The sequence below is a fragment of the Notothenia rossii genome (assembly GCF_949606895.1).
Source record: "Notothenia rossii genome assembly, chromosome: 4".
Lineage (NCBI taxonomy): Eukaryota > Metazoa > Chordata > Actinopteri > Perciformes > Nototheniidae > Notothenia > Notothenia rossii.
This window is the reverse complement of record NC_136902.1, coordinates 30,622,476-30,635,515: the sequence shown is the minus strand read 5'-3', so window position 1 is coordinate 30,635,515 and position 13,040 is coordinate 30,622,476. Positions and strand designations below refer to the sequence as shown.

Genomic DNA, 13,040 nt, shown 5'->3' with positions numbered 1-13,040 from the left:
ATAGCCTTTCACCAGCACCCCAACACATTACAAAGGCTTATTATTGATGAATATAACCCAGCGGAGAGCGGACAGATGGTGACACTGAGCGCCTTCATGAAGCTCATGCCGATGAGATAATATCTCCAAGCTTCAAAATAAAACTTCAACAGTGGGTTAGCATTTAGGCCTTTCTGTTTTTGTCCACTTCACGACACACACCCATGACAGTGAGATTAAAATAAGACTCATGTGTCAGCTCAGCAGATCTTGTATCACTTCAGAGCAGCCAATGCACACAAAAGATCAATCTCATCTCCTATTATGGGACACAATGCAGTTTCAAATCATTTCTTTAATAACTCGTATGACCACAAAAGCATAAATATAAACACTGAGCAACAACAATATCTTAGCCTGACATTCTCATTGTTAATAGATTGAGTTTCTGTGTGTCAGAACGACTTAGAATAAATGAGCTGGGACTGACATTTACAGAAAATAAATGAAAAAGGATAGAAATTGCCTTTTTCGGGAGCAAAATGTAAATGTCAGACAAGTACGTGTGTGGACATGAAGCATCACTTTGGTTTCAACAGATGGATTAAAGGGACACTGACTGCTTGTCAATCATAAAGCTGCCTGACGTGTTTCGAGGAAACATGTGAAGAGCTAAGGACACAAGACAATCAGTCATGATGCTCAAAGGAGAGGCATATAACTAATATGGATCATTTTACACAATTGAAACATGATTCATCATATTGGAGGGATTCATAGTTTTTTCAAAATCCTTCTTATTATCATAAAAACATGTATTTTAAATGAATATGTTTTGGATTTTTTCTGTACCAAACAAAGATATGTTATTAAAAAGAAGCCCTACTATGCTAGTTTTTCAGAATGATATTCCTATTTGGTGCCCCTACTGTGAAAAGTTGACATACTTTAATGTTAAAGAGGGCACCTCTTTTCACCCTCTGTCTGAAACCAGCACCCAGTCTGCTCTGATAGTCGGCTGGGTAAGCTTGAGTGTTACATGGTGATGTAACTATGTTGGGGAAGTAAACAAAGGAGTCCAATGGAGATGTTCCAGGCGGGCTGAGAGAAACTTTGGGGTTATAGCCTTTGCAGAACATTTACATGCACACAGCTATATCACACATTACTAATGCTAAATGTGTGATTTGGTTTGTTTATGACATTAAGATATTTATTAGAATTTCGACCAAAATTGCGCAAAACACTTCTCCATTGGGATCATCAAGGATCCTTTTTTGTTGAAGGTTCACTCGTGAACTAACAGGATTAGTCCAGTGATTAGTAAAATGTCAAAGTCTGCTTGATTTAGATATATAATATATAAGTCCAGCCTGCATGAGCAGAGAACCTCCATTGGACAGACCAGACATCTGACCCAGACTCCACCTGGCCTGCTTTTCCTCACCGAGGGGGGGGGCAAAACCTATCTGCTGCCCTTTCTCTCGTTCTACGAGCACAGGAAGCAGATTATAGGAGGAAATTTACAAATAAAAAATACAAACCAATTACAAGAGGATTAGTGCGTTAGATCGCAGGGTGAATAGGACATGACCCTCGCTGTTACGTTAGAGATTTCGCTGGAAGCGGTTGAGCTGAGGACGGAGCGTTTGTGGACAGACAGGATATGACTCATCAGGATGGAAAGAAAGTGTTACAAGCATTATCCACAGTATTCAAAGTGAATCAAGAGATGTATTGTCATTGAAAAATTGAATTCTGAAGAATGCATAGCAGTTGCTTGGTGTAATTATTTCCCATTTCTAAATCGTGTATAACGCCACCTTTTTCCTGCTTTATTATCGTTTATATATTTCTATGTATCACAAAACAAGATCCGACTTCAAAAGACCTCCTGATTACAGTGAGGAAACATTTATTTTGCATAGCTTTGGACCACGGTAAGATATCTGACATGATAATCATGGTTTCAGGTATCAAAGATACATTGCTGGTCAACTACAAGCAGCTTAGTTGACTTAAGATTTAAACTGGCAAGACTTAAATCAGAAACTTTCCAATATAAAAGCTTAAAGGAATTTGATTGAAATCGCAAAACGGACTGCTAATTGCAATACCAGCAAAAATAAATTCTTATCAGATGAAAAAGTATACAGCTGTATTATCTGACAATTATTACTTTAAAAACATGTTTTTTTCTCTTTTATTTGACAATATGTGTTCCTCCCGTCAAAGCCCTTCACAACAATGGTAATATACTAGAGAGCCATTGACATGTCATGTGTGTCAGATGGTGGACAGATTACTTGTGGTATTGTTTTTAATCCTACACAGATTCATACGGAGAAATAATAATAGTGGGGCAGGAATGCCTTGTGTCACTAATCCATATCTAATCCCTCATCACAGTGCTGTCACTCGTCAGATTGTCCAAACAATGGAAGACGGGCTGGGACCAGGCACACACCGTGGAGCAGTGCTTCAGACACACACGAGCAGAAGCAACTGTGTCAGGGTTACAGAGTGGAGATGGACCCTGTCTCCACTTGCAAAAGCAAACCCTAACCCTTTTTAAAACTGGACCAAATTTGTATCCCAAACATTCTGAAACACCAACAAGCACACATCAATGCACGGAAGTGAAATTCTCTACAAATGGATACCCCTCTACATTCACCTGCTATATTTATGTACTGTATTCTTAAAGGCATTATTAACGGAAGAAGGAGGAGTTCAAATAATTGTGAGGGGTTTCCTAAAAGCAGCAGAACGTGTGGCTGAGTTTAGTTTGGATCGCTTTTGCCCTACCTCACCATTGTGGTCTAAGCCTGCCACAGCCCCCTAGCTTGGGCTGCCTCACAGTTTAGTAATCCAGCACTGGGCACTGTTACACAGGAGAGGCGGGAGGGAGCAGGGGAGATATAGAGATGCGGAGGGCGGAGGGGAGGGGGTAGCTTGTAAAAGTGTTATTGGGTTAGATAGAGTGAGACAAAGACAGTGAACGAAAGAGAAGGGGGGGTGCTTTGTAAGAGTGTTAAACAGAGGGAAAGACTGCAGGAGGGAGAGCAAGGGGGTGGGGGCTTTTTAATCTGGGATTTGGTGAGTGTGAGCAGGCCTGATACCAGCGCCCGACACTATCAGTCGGCCCCTGCATCCCCTCATTCCCCACCTCGGACCCATGCGACAGGCGCTGGCAGGCTGGTCCGACCACCCTCTGTTCTCCGCATCACCCTCACCTTTGTAGCCGTAACGCCTAGCGGCTGTGCAATGGCTCCCCACCTGAACCACCGCTCTAGAGCTTTCTCTTGCTGTGACACAGATCAGACCGGGCCAGCTACAAGGTCCCGCCTCCTATCCTGTCGGAGGCCAAATGCAACAGCTGTGTTGCCCGTGCCTGGAGATTACACCTAATCGTACGTGGCGTAGTTACACCGGATCATAGTTAGCCCCTAGCCAAAGCTAAACCCCCCACAATCCAGCCAATTCAGCAGTACGCTATTAGGGTATTAATTTAGCAGCTTGCAGATACATTTGAAAAGAAATGCAGAGGAAAAGATTCATGGCAATAGTAGACTGCAGAGTAATGTCTAACAGCCTGACCGTGACCTCTGGATTGTGTGACAATCTAAGGATATTTCCAATGTGGTTGATAAAGGGTAAGACACAGAAATTGTGATTGATGATAAATAGTTTGGCAATCACCAAAGTCACATACATTCTTCCTGAGGGGAACATGAACACCAACATTCATGGTAAAATGTTTTTAAGCCATTTCACTTTAAAAAAGAAAAATGTCAACTCCATTGTGGTTCGAAAGGAAATGTCAGGATTTCACCAGAGTCATAATGAATTATCCTCTGGGGACCATGAATGAGTGGAAGACTTCCTACCAATTCACCAGACATTGCCATCGCTAAAGCTACAACAGCTGGAAATGTAAAGCCACGTTAAACTTACCCAAGGTAAACTACAAAGTGACCTAAAACAATTGTGAGAAGATATGAAAAGTCTAAAGTGTAAAGCACATTGTAAATCCTTTAACAGTTGGCAAGATCAGGGCATGAGAATGCATGTGTTAAACACAATATTAATATTGTTGAAAGAAGCTAGTAAGCTAGTAATTCAGTTACATCTTCGGTGAAATAAGACCTTGGTGAAGACAACAAACATTTTGGATGCTCTGTAAGACGTTTTTTAATACAAGGCATTCAAACAAGACATTTTATTTTCAATTATGAAACTCATTGCCCTAAATGTCACTTGTGCAATCGTGGCTGCAGGGCTTTGGATAGATTTCTTGGAAGCATTTTTTTGATATTTCGCAGTGAAACTATTATTTTGTGATCTGGGTCTCTGTGTTGTCACAGCGCAGGACAAAATGTATTTGCCCTTTCTCTTTCAGTGTGTGTTACTCAGTATAATGATTAACCTTTGGGCCATCACTCACCAAGAAACGCTTGTAGAAATGGCCTGGTTATTGGGACCCGGTGATAAAGAGTATTGAACTGCTCATTTGTTTGGAAGTGTTCGGGTGTCAAGTCAACCAAATGTAGTAACATTGGAAGCGTTCAACAGTTGATGTACTTTCAATGATCTCATGTCAGTTGTCAGTTAGATTATTATTATTTTTTGTGAATGCTATAGTTCAATACATAACTTGACATGCATATTGAAAAGATAAGTTGAAAAAGAATGAATCAATTGCAAATATCTCTCTTTTTGTTAAGAATTTCTGATTCTTCCCCTAGGTTGTATTAAACCTCAATAATAATGAAACTCACTCGGAGCTAATCATGTCTACATGGCAAACTATATATAAGACATTTTTTTTACGTTTTTGACATTTTAAAGTATAGAGTAGGTCATAACATTCTTTCAACAAAAAATTAAGAAACCCGCAATAGTCTAAATAATCTACAATACACTGTAAAAGTCAAGACCATTTATAGCATCTCCCCTCTTGAGTGTTGTAACAGATAAAGAACCCAAAAAATATGTGTAGTTTTTTACACGTCAAATCATTTGTCTGTGTAGTACTGCACTACTGCCAATGTTCTTAGAAGTCTTTAACACACACTGAACAGCTTGCCCTCCCCATCCAAGTACCTCCCCCCCCCCTCCTTAGATCATGACTGCAGGAGTGACTCAGGGCTTTCCAAGAATAGGATTGGCTTTGATAACCAACAGGTACCCCATTTCCCTGCAACTGGCCTTGGGGCAGAGGGAGACAGAGACAGAGACAGAGACAGAACAAAGACAAGGAGATTTCTAACGCCTGGCTTTATCTGAAGAGACGTGGACAGGAAGGGAGACGAGACACAGGTTGTGCTGTGGGAGAGACGGAGGCAGCTGGGAGCTGCAGGTTAGGCCTGGTGGAGGAGAAACAGACGGGGTGTGCATCCAGCCACCGCTCTATCCTCTTACATAATGTCTCAAGTTCAATATAGCCCTGGTTGTCTATTTAAAGCGCGCATGTCTAGGCCCGCTGACAAAAAGGTGATATACTTAGTAGCCGCAGCGCAGCATGAAAGCCCCTGCTCGGGCTAAATTGGTCACAGACAAGCCCAGGGTGTGGGTTTTGGCAATGTCGCGGATATTTTTAGCCCGGCTGGTGATCCGGGCTATTTACATGAGGTGCAAAACTCGCACACCCCCCATTGCCAGATGCTTGACTCTGTGTAGCACCAGGAAGGCAACATAGCAGAACTCTGGCAATCACTGCGAATGTTTTGCAAAGTGTGTCAGCAAGCAGAAGCCGAATAAATCATTAGCGCTGGCAATGATATGACCAGTGGTGAAAAGCTTTGAAAGCAGTTCTTTAGTGCTACGATAGCAGCTAATAGCACAGGGTATCCATAGTTTGTGACTTTACATGGAGTCAACAGTACTTATCAAACACAGAGTCAAAGTGGCTCTGGGCATTAATGGTTAATAAATAACTACTTCACAGACACATCCAACCTTTTTTTAAACAGACAACAAGAAAGTTCAACTTGGTGGGAAGCAGAAAGTAGTTCAAACACGACAGAAAGAAATTGAGGATACAGACCGATCACTTAAAAAGTCTTCATAATTGTCTCTCTTTAACATAGCACTCTGCAATTTTATTGCAAAATGTATCAGCAGGCAAAAGATTAAAATGATGGAATAATCCCCTTTTCAATTTGTATAGAGTGATGAATTGGCAGAAAAGCAGTATGTTTGACATTAAACTAATGCTTCTCACTAAGAGGTCATATTTGCATTTTGTGAATAATGTTTTATAGGCTCTCTTTTTTCCACTTAAAAGGCACTTTAAACAACCGTCTTTCCATTAGCACATTACAGCTGTGGTTCAGTTAGTCCATTTCCCATGCATCACAGGAAAATGTTACCAAATGCAATCTTAGTATTAAAAGCAAATGCATCATACATTTGCATGATGATATTTTGCTAAGATTCTCCGCATCTCATTTGACTATGCAAAACTAAGGGCTTACTAGATTGAATGTGTTGATGGAAAAAACATTGAATTGAATGAGCTTTTCTGCAGAAATTGAAGACTTAAAAGACTAATTCAAAATACATTCGGTGTATTTTATTCCACATTTGCCATTATTTTCTGTAACAGTAGGATAACTTTAAATCGCAATAAAAAAGTAATATGTATACCATTAAAGTAGTGACACTCCCGTGATGTAGAGAAATAAGCAGGTACAATTTGAGTACTTCTTCCTGTAAAAAAGAAGCCATAGGCGATAATATGTCGGCAAAGAGAAGTTAGTATTTGTATTAGCAGCCAAAGCTAGCGAGACCATTGTACTTCTCCCTGAAGTGAAATGAGCGTGACTTGAATATTCAAAGAACAGTAGGCATGACAGTATTAACCGGGAACTGGGTTTAGTTCTGAAATGATCAAATCAACGTTTCCTACAGAAACCTGGAAGAGCCTTTATACCTTTTCAAACACTTTTGACCCTTGACCTCATTAGCATTAAGTGCTATTTCAAGATCCAAAGTAGGGCTGAGAAAGACTTTATTGTTGTGTCCAGTGGTTGAAAAAGTACATTTGCTCAAGTACTATACTTAAGAATAACTTATTCACTTGAGTATTTTTCACTTTATGCTACTTTAAACTTATATTCTATAACAATTTAGAGGCTAAGAGTACATATTTGACCCAACTTCATGTATTTAACAGCTTTGGTTACTAGCTAGTTTAGAGATACGGATAATAAATATCAAATCATTTCGTATTTTATTATATATTATTGTAGGTTAAGCTGCCCAAAGTAAGTCAAATAAACGTCACCTTTACTTTGCATCACTAATTATAACAATAAATTGAATTGTATGATTATGAAATGTGCTATTATGCATAATAAGTACCTTTATTGTTGGTACTTTTAATGCTACTAGTTTAGTACTTTTACACCATTTTATTTTAACCCCTTTTTTGACTTTTTCACCTCTAGTTCTGTTTCTACACTATCTGTATTGTTTTGCGTCTGAATAAAATGTGAAACGAAACCCTGACAGTAGTTCGGAGCACTCGTGGAAATGTTGCCGTGCTATCTCATTCCCCCACATGGCTGTTGTTTTCCTGTCGGCTTATCCACAACACTGACTCACTGCTCTCCGCTGGTCAAATGACTTTCAGTGACAGATGAGGTCTTCTCTATAAACAAAGTGGGGGGCAGAGGTGATTTCCAATAGTGGAAAGTTTGATATACTACACACAATCAACTGGCGAAATAAAAAAGAATCAGCAATGTGAGAGATTCCCGTTTATCACAGCGTTACTCTGAACTCTGTCATGGTACTAAAACAATAAGGGACATTCCAAATGGTTCCTTCAAATAATATTGACTATGAGAATAATGATCTAAAAAACCCTCATGAGCTGGAGAGTGATTCTGTTATCAACAGGAGAGCAGGTCTGTCTGATCGACATGGCACGCCATGTAACATTGTTCCCCTGTGGTATTTCAGCTCAGGAAGTAGAGAACGAGCCACAGAGCAACAGTCCTATGTGTTTCTGCCGGTGACGAACCATGGAAACCGGCTGAGATGAAAACAACTTCAAACTCTGTCTCAGTGTTTTCCCACTATCTCGGATCGTAGCCTGCTGGTGGCTTCTGTCAACTCACAAGGGTTTTTGATCAATGGTTACCAATTTAAGGCTACATTTCCTAGAAATAGATTTCATAAAGTGAGGAATTGTGGCACTAATAGTCAATGTTCTTTAACCAATATTCCTATCACTTCTCAACACATTTTACTCACTGGTCTTATTAATGTTCCAGTTTGGAAAAACCCTGCTAAAACCCACTCACACCTGGCTTTGTCTTAAGTGGGAAAGGCTACAATCGGCATTCATTCCCAGAAAAGAGGCAGAAATGCATACTCTTATTGGCAACTATTTGTTTTTTTATAGCTCTAACGTTATAAAAAGCAGCATACACGCTCATTTTGATTTCTTTTAAAAGGGTACTATTGCTATTTCAGATAAGAAAGCAACACTAGACCAACATTCACATCAGTAGGTCCTGCTAGCGAGTCGACAGCTTTTAAGTCCGGTCATTTACCCAAATTCAATATTTGGAAGTGAAAATAAAAGTGAAATGAGAAGTTTAAGGTGATTACCCAAATTGTCTATTGCATTAGTTAACTGAACCATCAAACGGAAAGGACTCCCCAACATCCTTGCAATCGTCTGATGAATAAGCAGCAACTGGACTAGGTTTACAAGGATTTACAAGTTACAATATTACTGTCTAAGACAGGGGTCGGCAACCCGCGGCCCACGGGCCGCATGCGGCCCTTTAAGCCCCCCCCTCTGGCTCCCTTGAGCTTAGACAAAAATAAGAAGGAACTCAAATAAAAGTATTTGTAGGACTATTTATATTTTGTTACATGGTTGAAAATGTTTCGTATCTTGTATTTTGAGGTGATACTGTGACACATCAATAAAAAACAAAACGGTTTTAATTAGTTCAACTAAAATATGCGTCACATCCTGCTACGGTCCCGCGCGAGCGCCTTTTCCTGCGGGTGAATAACCTGACCCCAGGCTCGATGAGCGAACTATGGATAAATCAAAGAAAAGTATCGGAGGAACACAGGAATTAAATTCTGCGTGGAGAGAGTTATATGCTTTCACAGCAAACGATGCTGGTTTACCGGTATGTTTGATATGTAGAGAGAAGTTGTCAAAGGTGCTGCAGCCTTTACGTATCACGGGAGAGGAAGACAGCTGACGATCTTCAGTCATAATTCAATGAGGTATGTAATTTATTTCAGAAAACACTTTTTGTTATATTCCATGGAATGCTCTTAACGTCCCGATAGCAATGAATATATTAAATGCTTTGACAATAAATACATAAACAAATTAATCTCTGGAAGCCGTAGCGCTGTAAAAAGCACGGCATTTTAGCCGGCCCGGCTAAAATGATTGGATGGCCTACCTGCCTGTCAGCCTTCCATCTGTGCACAAACTTATCTCGTGCCCTCATTGGTCATGTTTGCGTTCGTGTGTGTTAGAGGAGGGGCTCTGTAAGAAAGTCTGAAGGAAGAGGCATATTTTTTCCGGTTGTGTATTTTCAAATTCTAGCGCACTCGAGCTGGTTTCTCCATTCTTACCTACCCTACATTTAACTTTTTTTAGGGTGCAGCTATATGTTTTATTTATTTGAAAGTGGGCCCATTTTAATAATATTTTTTTTCCTTCAAATGTGCAGAGGACTCCCCAAGTGCTGTGTTTAATTTATTTCAAAGTAGGCCTGCGTATTATTTTTAATTTTCCTTATAGGAGTTCTTTGTTTCTTATTAGAGGTTAACAGTTTTATATAATGTAATAAATAGCCTAATAAATGCAAAGAAAACTGTAGTTTTTGTCTGCTATAACAATAAATACAACTTTATTAGCTATCAAGCTATGAAATATGTTTTGCGGCTCCAGACAAAAAAATGTTTGGGAAAAAGGAGCAAAATGGCTCTTTTGGTCAAAAAGGTTGCAGACCCCTGGTCTAAGACATACCTTTTGAGACTCTATTGTGAAAACAATTTCAAGTTAGCATTCTACGAAGCATCACAGAAATAAATGACTTTGTGTTTTGTGAAGATTATATTAAAATCAGTAGAATGGCTCTTTAAACTCGATATCATTACACCATCACAACTTTTAAGAGGCATACAGGACACAACAGTCACATGTCACCCTGGCACAACACATGTGCAATCTTTTCCACCCATATCATGCTATTTGTATCAACTATAAACTCCCTGATTGCTGACATTGCATTTTTCATGAGTCCAAAACAGCCATAATGTACAAGAGACAAGGCGATAGCTGGAGTCAACATTTATGAGGTCACCTTGCATAGAAATCTGCACCAGTTGTTTTATACCATTAATAAAGTGTGTGCTTTACACCACTGTGTAAATGTGTGTATTTTACTGCAAAAATCACATACCACAGCAAACGACACCAACAAAACAAATTTCTATTATGATAACTTTACTTAGTCATGTCTCGGGTTACTCGCTGGAAACCACCTAGAAAGAATAATCTGACATTATATAAACAAATAATGGTAAGTCTACATAACTACATGTACACTTATCTACTCATGTTTATGCTGTTCATCACAGCTCCTAATTCCTCACACTAAGCGGGTCAATGTTTCAGGGAGATCTACAAAAAGCCCACAGACGCACTCGAGGTTAATAATATAAAGGAAGAATAATGAGTTATTGTAAGAATAAATATACATTGTATTCACACTACCAAAGCTCTCAGAGTGAAGCCACATCACATTCATGCCAGGACTAAAAGTATACATTTTGTACAAGTATACAACAGAAGTTTAGTATGTTTATAAATAAAGCATTAATAAAGGTTTTGTTTAAAGGAACAGTAACTAATAACATTGAAACTTAATGTTGTGGTTCTTGGCAATACATTAGTGAAACCTTTGTTGATATGCACTTATGGAAATGTGTTGCATGTTTACTATAAAACCATTTCAGTGCTTGGATTCACAGGAAGCTTTAAGCCAATTTCCTGCACTGTGCACGAAGAGAAACAAAGAGAAAGGGCAGACCGAACAAACCTAGTAGTAGAAAAGAAAAGTGAGGATACAAATGTGTAGGATGCACGACAATAAGGTAGACACATTTAGTTGAACTTCTCTGACTTAGATGCTACTCAATAATAACTCACATGACTCATAAATGCAAGTCATGAAAACTTGACGCAGGTTTTTTAAACTGTAAGTTAACTCTGCAGCGCGTCTCCGCTTTAATTTGTCACCACACGTTTAGCAAATATAGTGTAGCTCTGTGCTATTTCCTAATTTAACCGGCAAACATTTAATATATTCTTTAAGTGAAGTTTAAATATAAGTGCGTCTCTCACAGGGGTCTGACTGGAGAAAAGTTGAGGTGCCCTTCTTTTCTCTCTCCAGGAGCCTCACTTCAGTCTCGCCAGGACAGCCTCTGGCGGCTCGTGCAGTGTGGAGAGGTTTTTCAAAATGAAGGTTTTAATAATGAAAGTCTAGAAAAGTAACGCGACTTTACCTGCGAGATGTCATAGCAGTCTCTGGAAGCTGTCAAGTGTCCACAAACGTTTCCCTTTAGCCTCTGCCGAGTCGCTGTGAAGAGTGAGAGCTGTGGAACCTGTGCGAAGAGCTACACATGACTACTGACACCGTTTCCGGTTAATGCCTTCAAAACAAAGCCTCGTCTAAAAAAAAATATCACAAAGATAAAGAGATCATTTTCATGATCATTATCAAATGAATGTTTTTATATTAAGGCGTCTGCACAGGAATCTTTATTTTGATGTATTTTAAGATGATGTTTCTTTGTTTTGAAGTGGTAAAAAAAAGGATGTGAGAAAATTATTATCAATTATTTGGCTTGGCTTTTTAGTAAAATCAAAACTAACATAACAATTCAGTGGTGTTTTTATAGCACAACATCTTGTTTTAACCCATTATCACCTTTAAAAGGTTATTTAAAAAGTGTATTACTTTTATTTTGACAATCAAGCTTCTTTTCCTGTCCAGTTCTGACTAAACCCAGCTAACTTGATGCATCTTAAGGGAACATTGTTAAAGTTCCATGGCATATTTAGGTTTATGAAGGAGGCTTCATAAAGAATATACAGTTGAAAAAACAAATCCAATGAATAGAAGGTTGACTCCTCACTAATAATCGTCTGAGTCACAATGGAAGCTGAAAGCAGGGGCACACCCCACTGCACACCTGTTACTGTACAGGCTAACTGTTCATTAATTAATGAGCCAAATCTACACAGCCTTGTTGATCAGCTGCTGCCCATTATGGGACGTGGAGGAATGGAATCTGCTTGAGCTAAAAGTATTGTAGTGCTATTATTGGAAGCAAAAATGAAACAACTCCATTATAAGTATATATTATGATATTGCTGGCAACCCAATGACAAAGCAGCAGGGTAGTGTTAGCAAACTGCTTATTTTTTCAGTTAAAGTTCCTTTGGATGAAAGTACATTAGTGTTTTTACCATTCAAAAAGTGTTCGTAAGACACAAAACAAGACTACCAGAAAAAATGTACAGCCATATCTCATCAATCAAATCATATTCCCTTTTTAATATTTAATCAATAAACCCAATGTTATACACTTTTTACTCATATACTCACCTCTATCAAGAAGTCATACACATGTCTTCTTGTGGTTAACGGTACTGAAAAACAAAGATTGTTTTGTTATTTGTTTTGTTATTTAACAAACATTTTATTTCCCATTCAGGTCTTTTGTGTCCAATGATGCAATAGTAGTTACTTAAACGCCATAAAAGGACATAACAGGTAAGTCTTTATACTCAACTGTAAATCCAGATATGTGTCAAAACAACAGGGCAAACCGGTAGGCAATCCAAAATAAAAACATTTTACAATGAGAAAGAAAAAATATTAGAAAGTCTTATAGTGGTTAAATTATTCGAACGGAACAATATAATGTACTTGTGCGGTGCTTTGCTATTGTACATTCCTGCTATTGTCTTGTGAGAGGTAAAGCAAGTCTAAAAATAT

At 38.8% G+C, this 13,040-nt stretch overlaps 1 protein-coding gene across 3 annotated transcripts in view; it reads right to left on the bottom strand.

Moving 5' to 3' along the window:
• Positions 1 to 11,673, bottom strand: part of ptpn11b (protein tyrosine phosphatase non-receptor type 11b) — a 48,236-nt gene extending 36,563 nt beyond the window's left edge. For all 3 annotated transcript variants that reach the window (XM_079676405.1, XM_079676407.1, XM_079676406.1), the window contains exon 1: positions 11,542 to 11,673. In XM_079676405.1, coding sequence (XP_079532531.1) covers positions 11,542 to 11,555 — 14 coding nt within the window. In that variant the 5' untranslated portion in view covers positions 11,556 to 11,673. The remainder of the gene's footprint in view (positions 1 to 11,541) is intronic.
• Between the last annotated feature and the right edge of the window lie 1,367 nt (positions 11,674 to 13,040).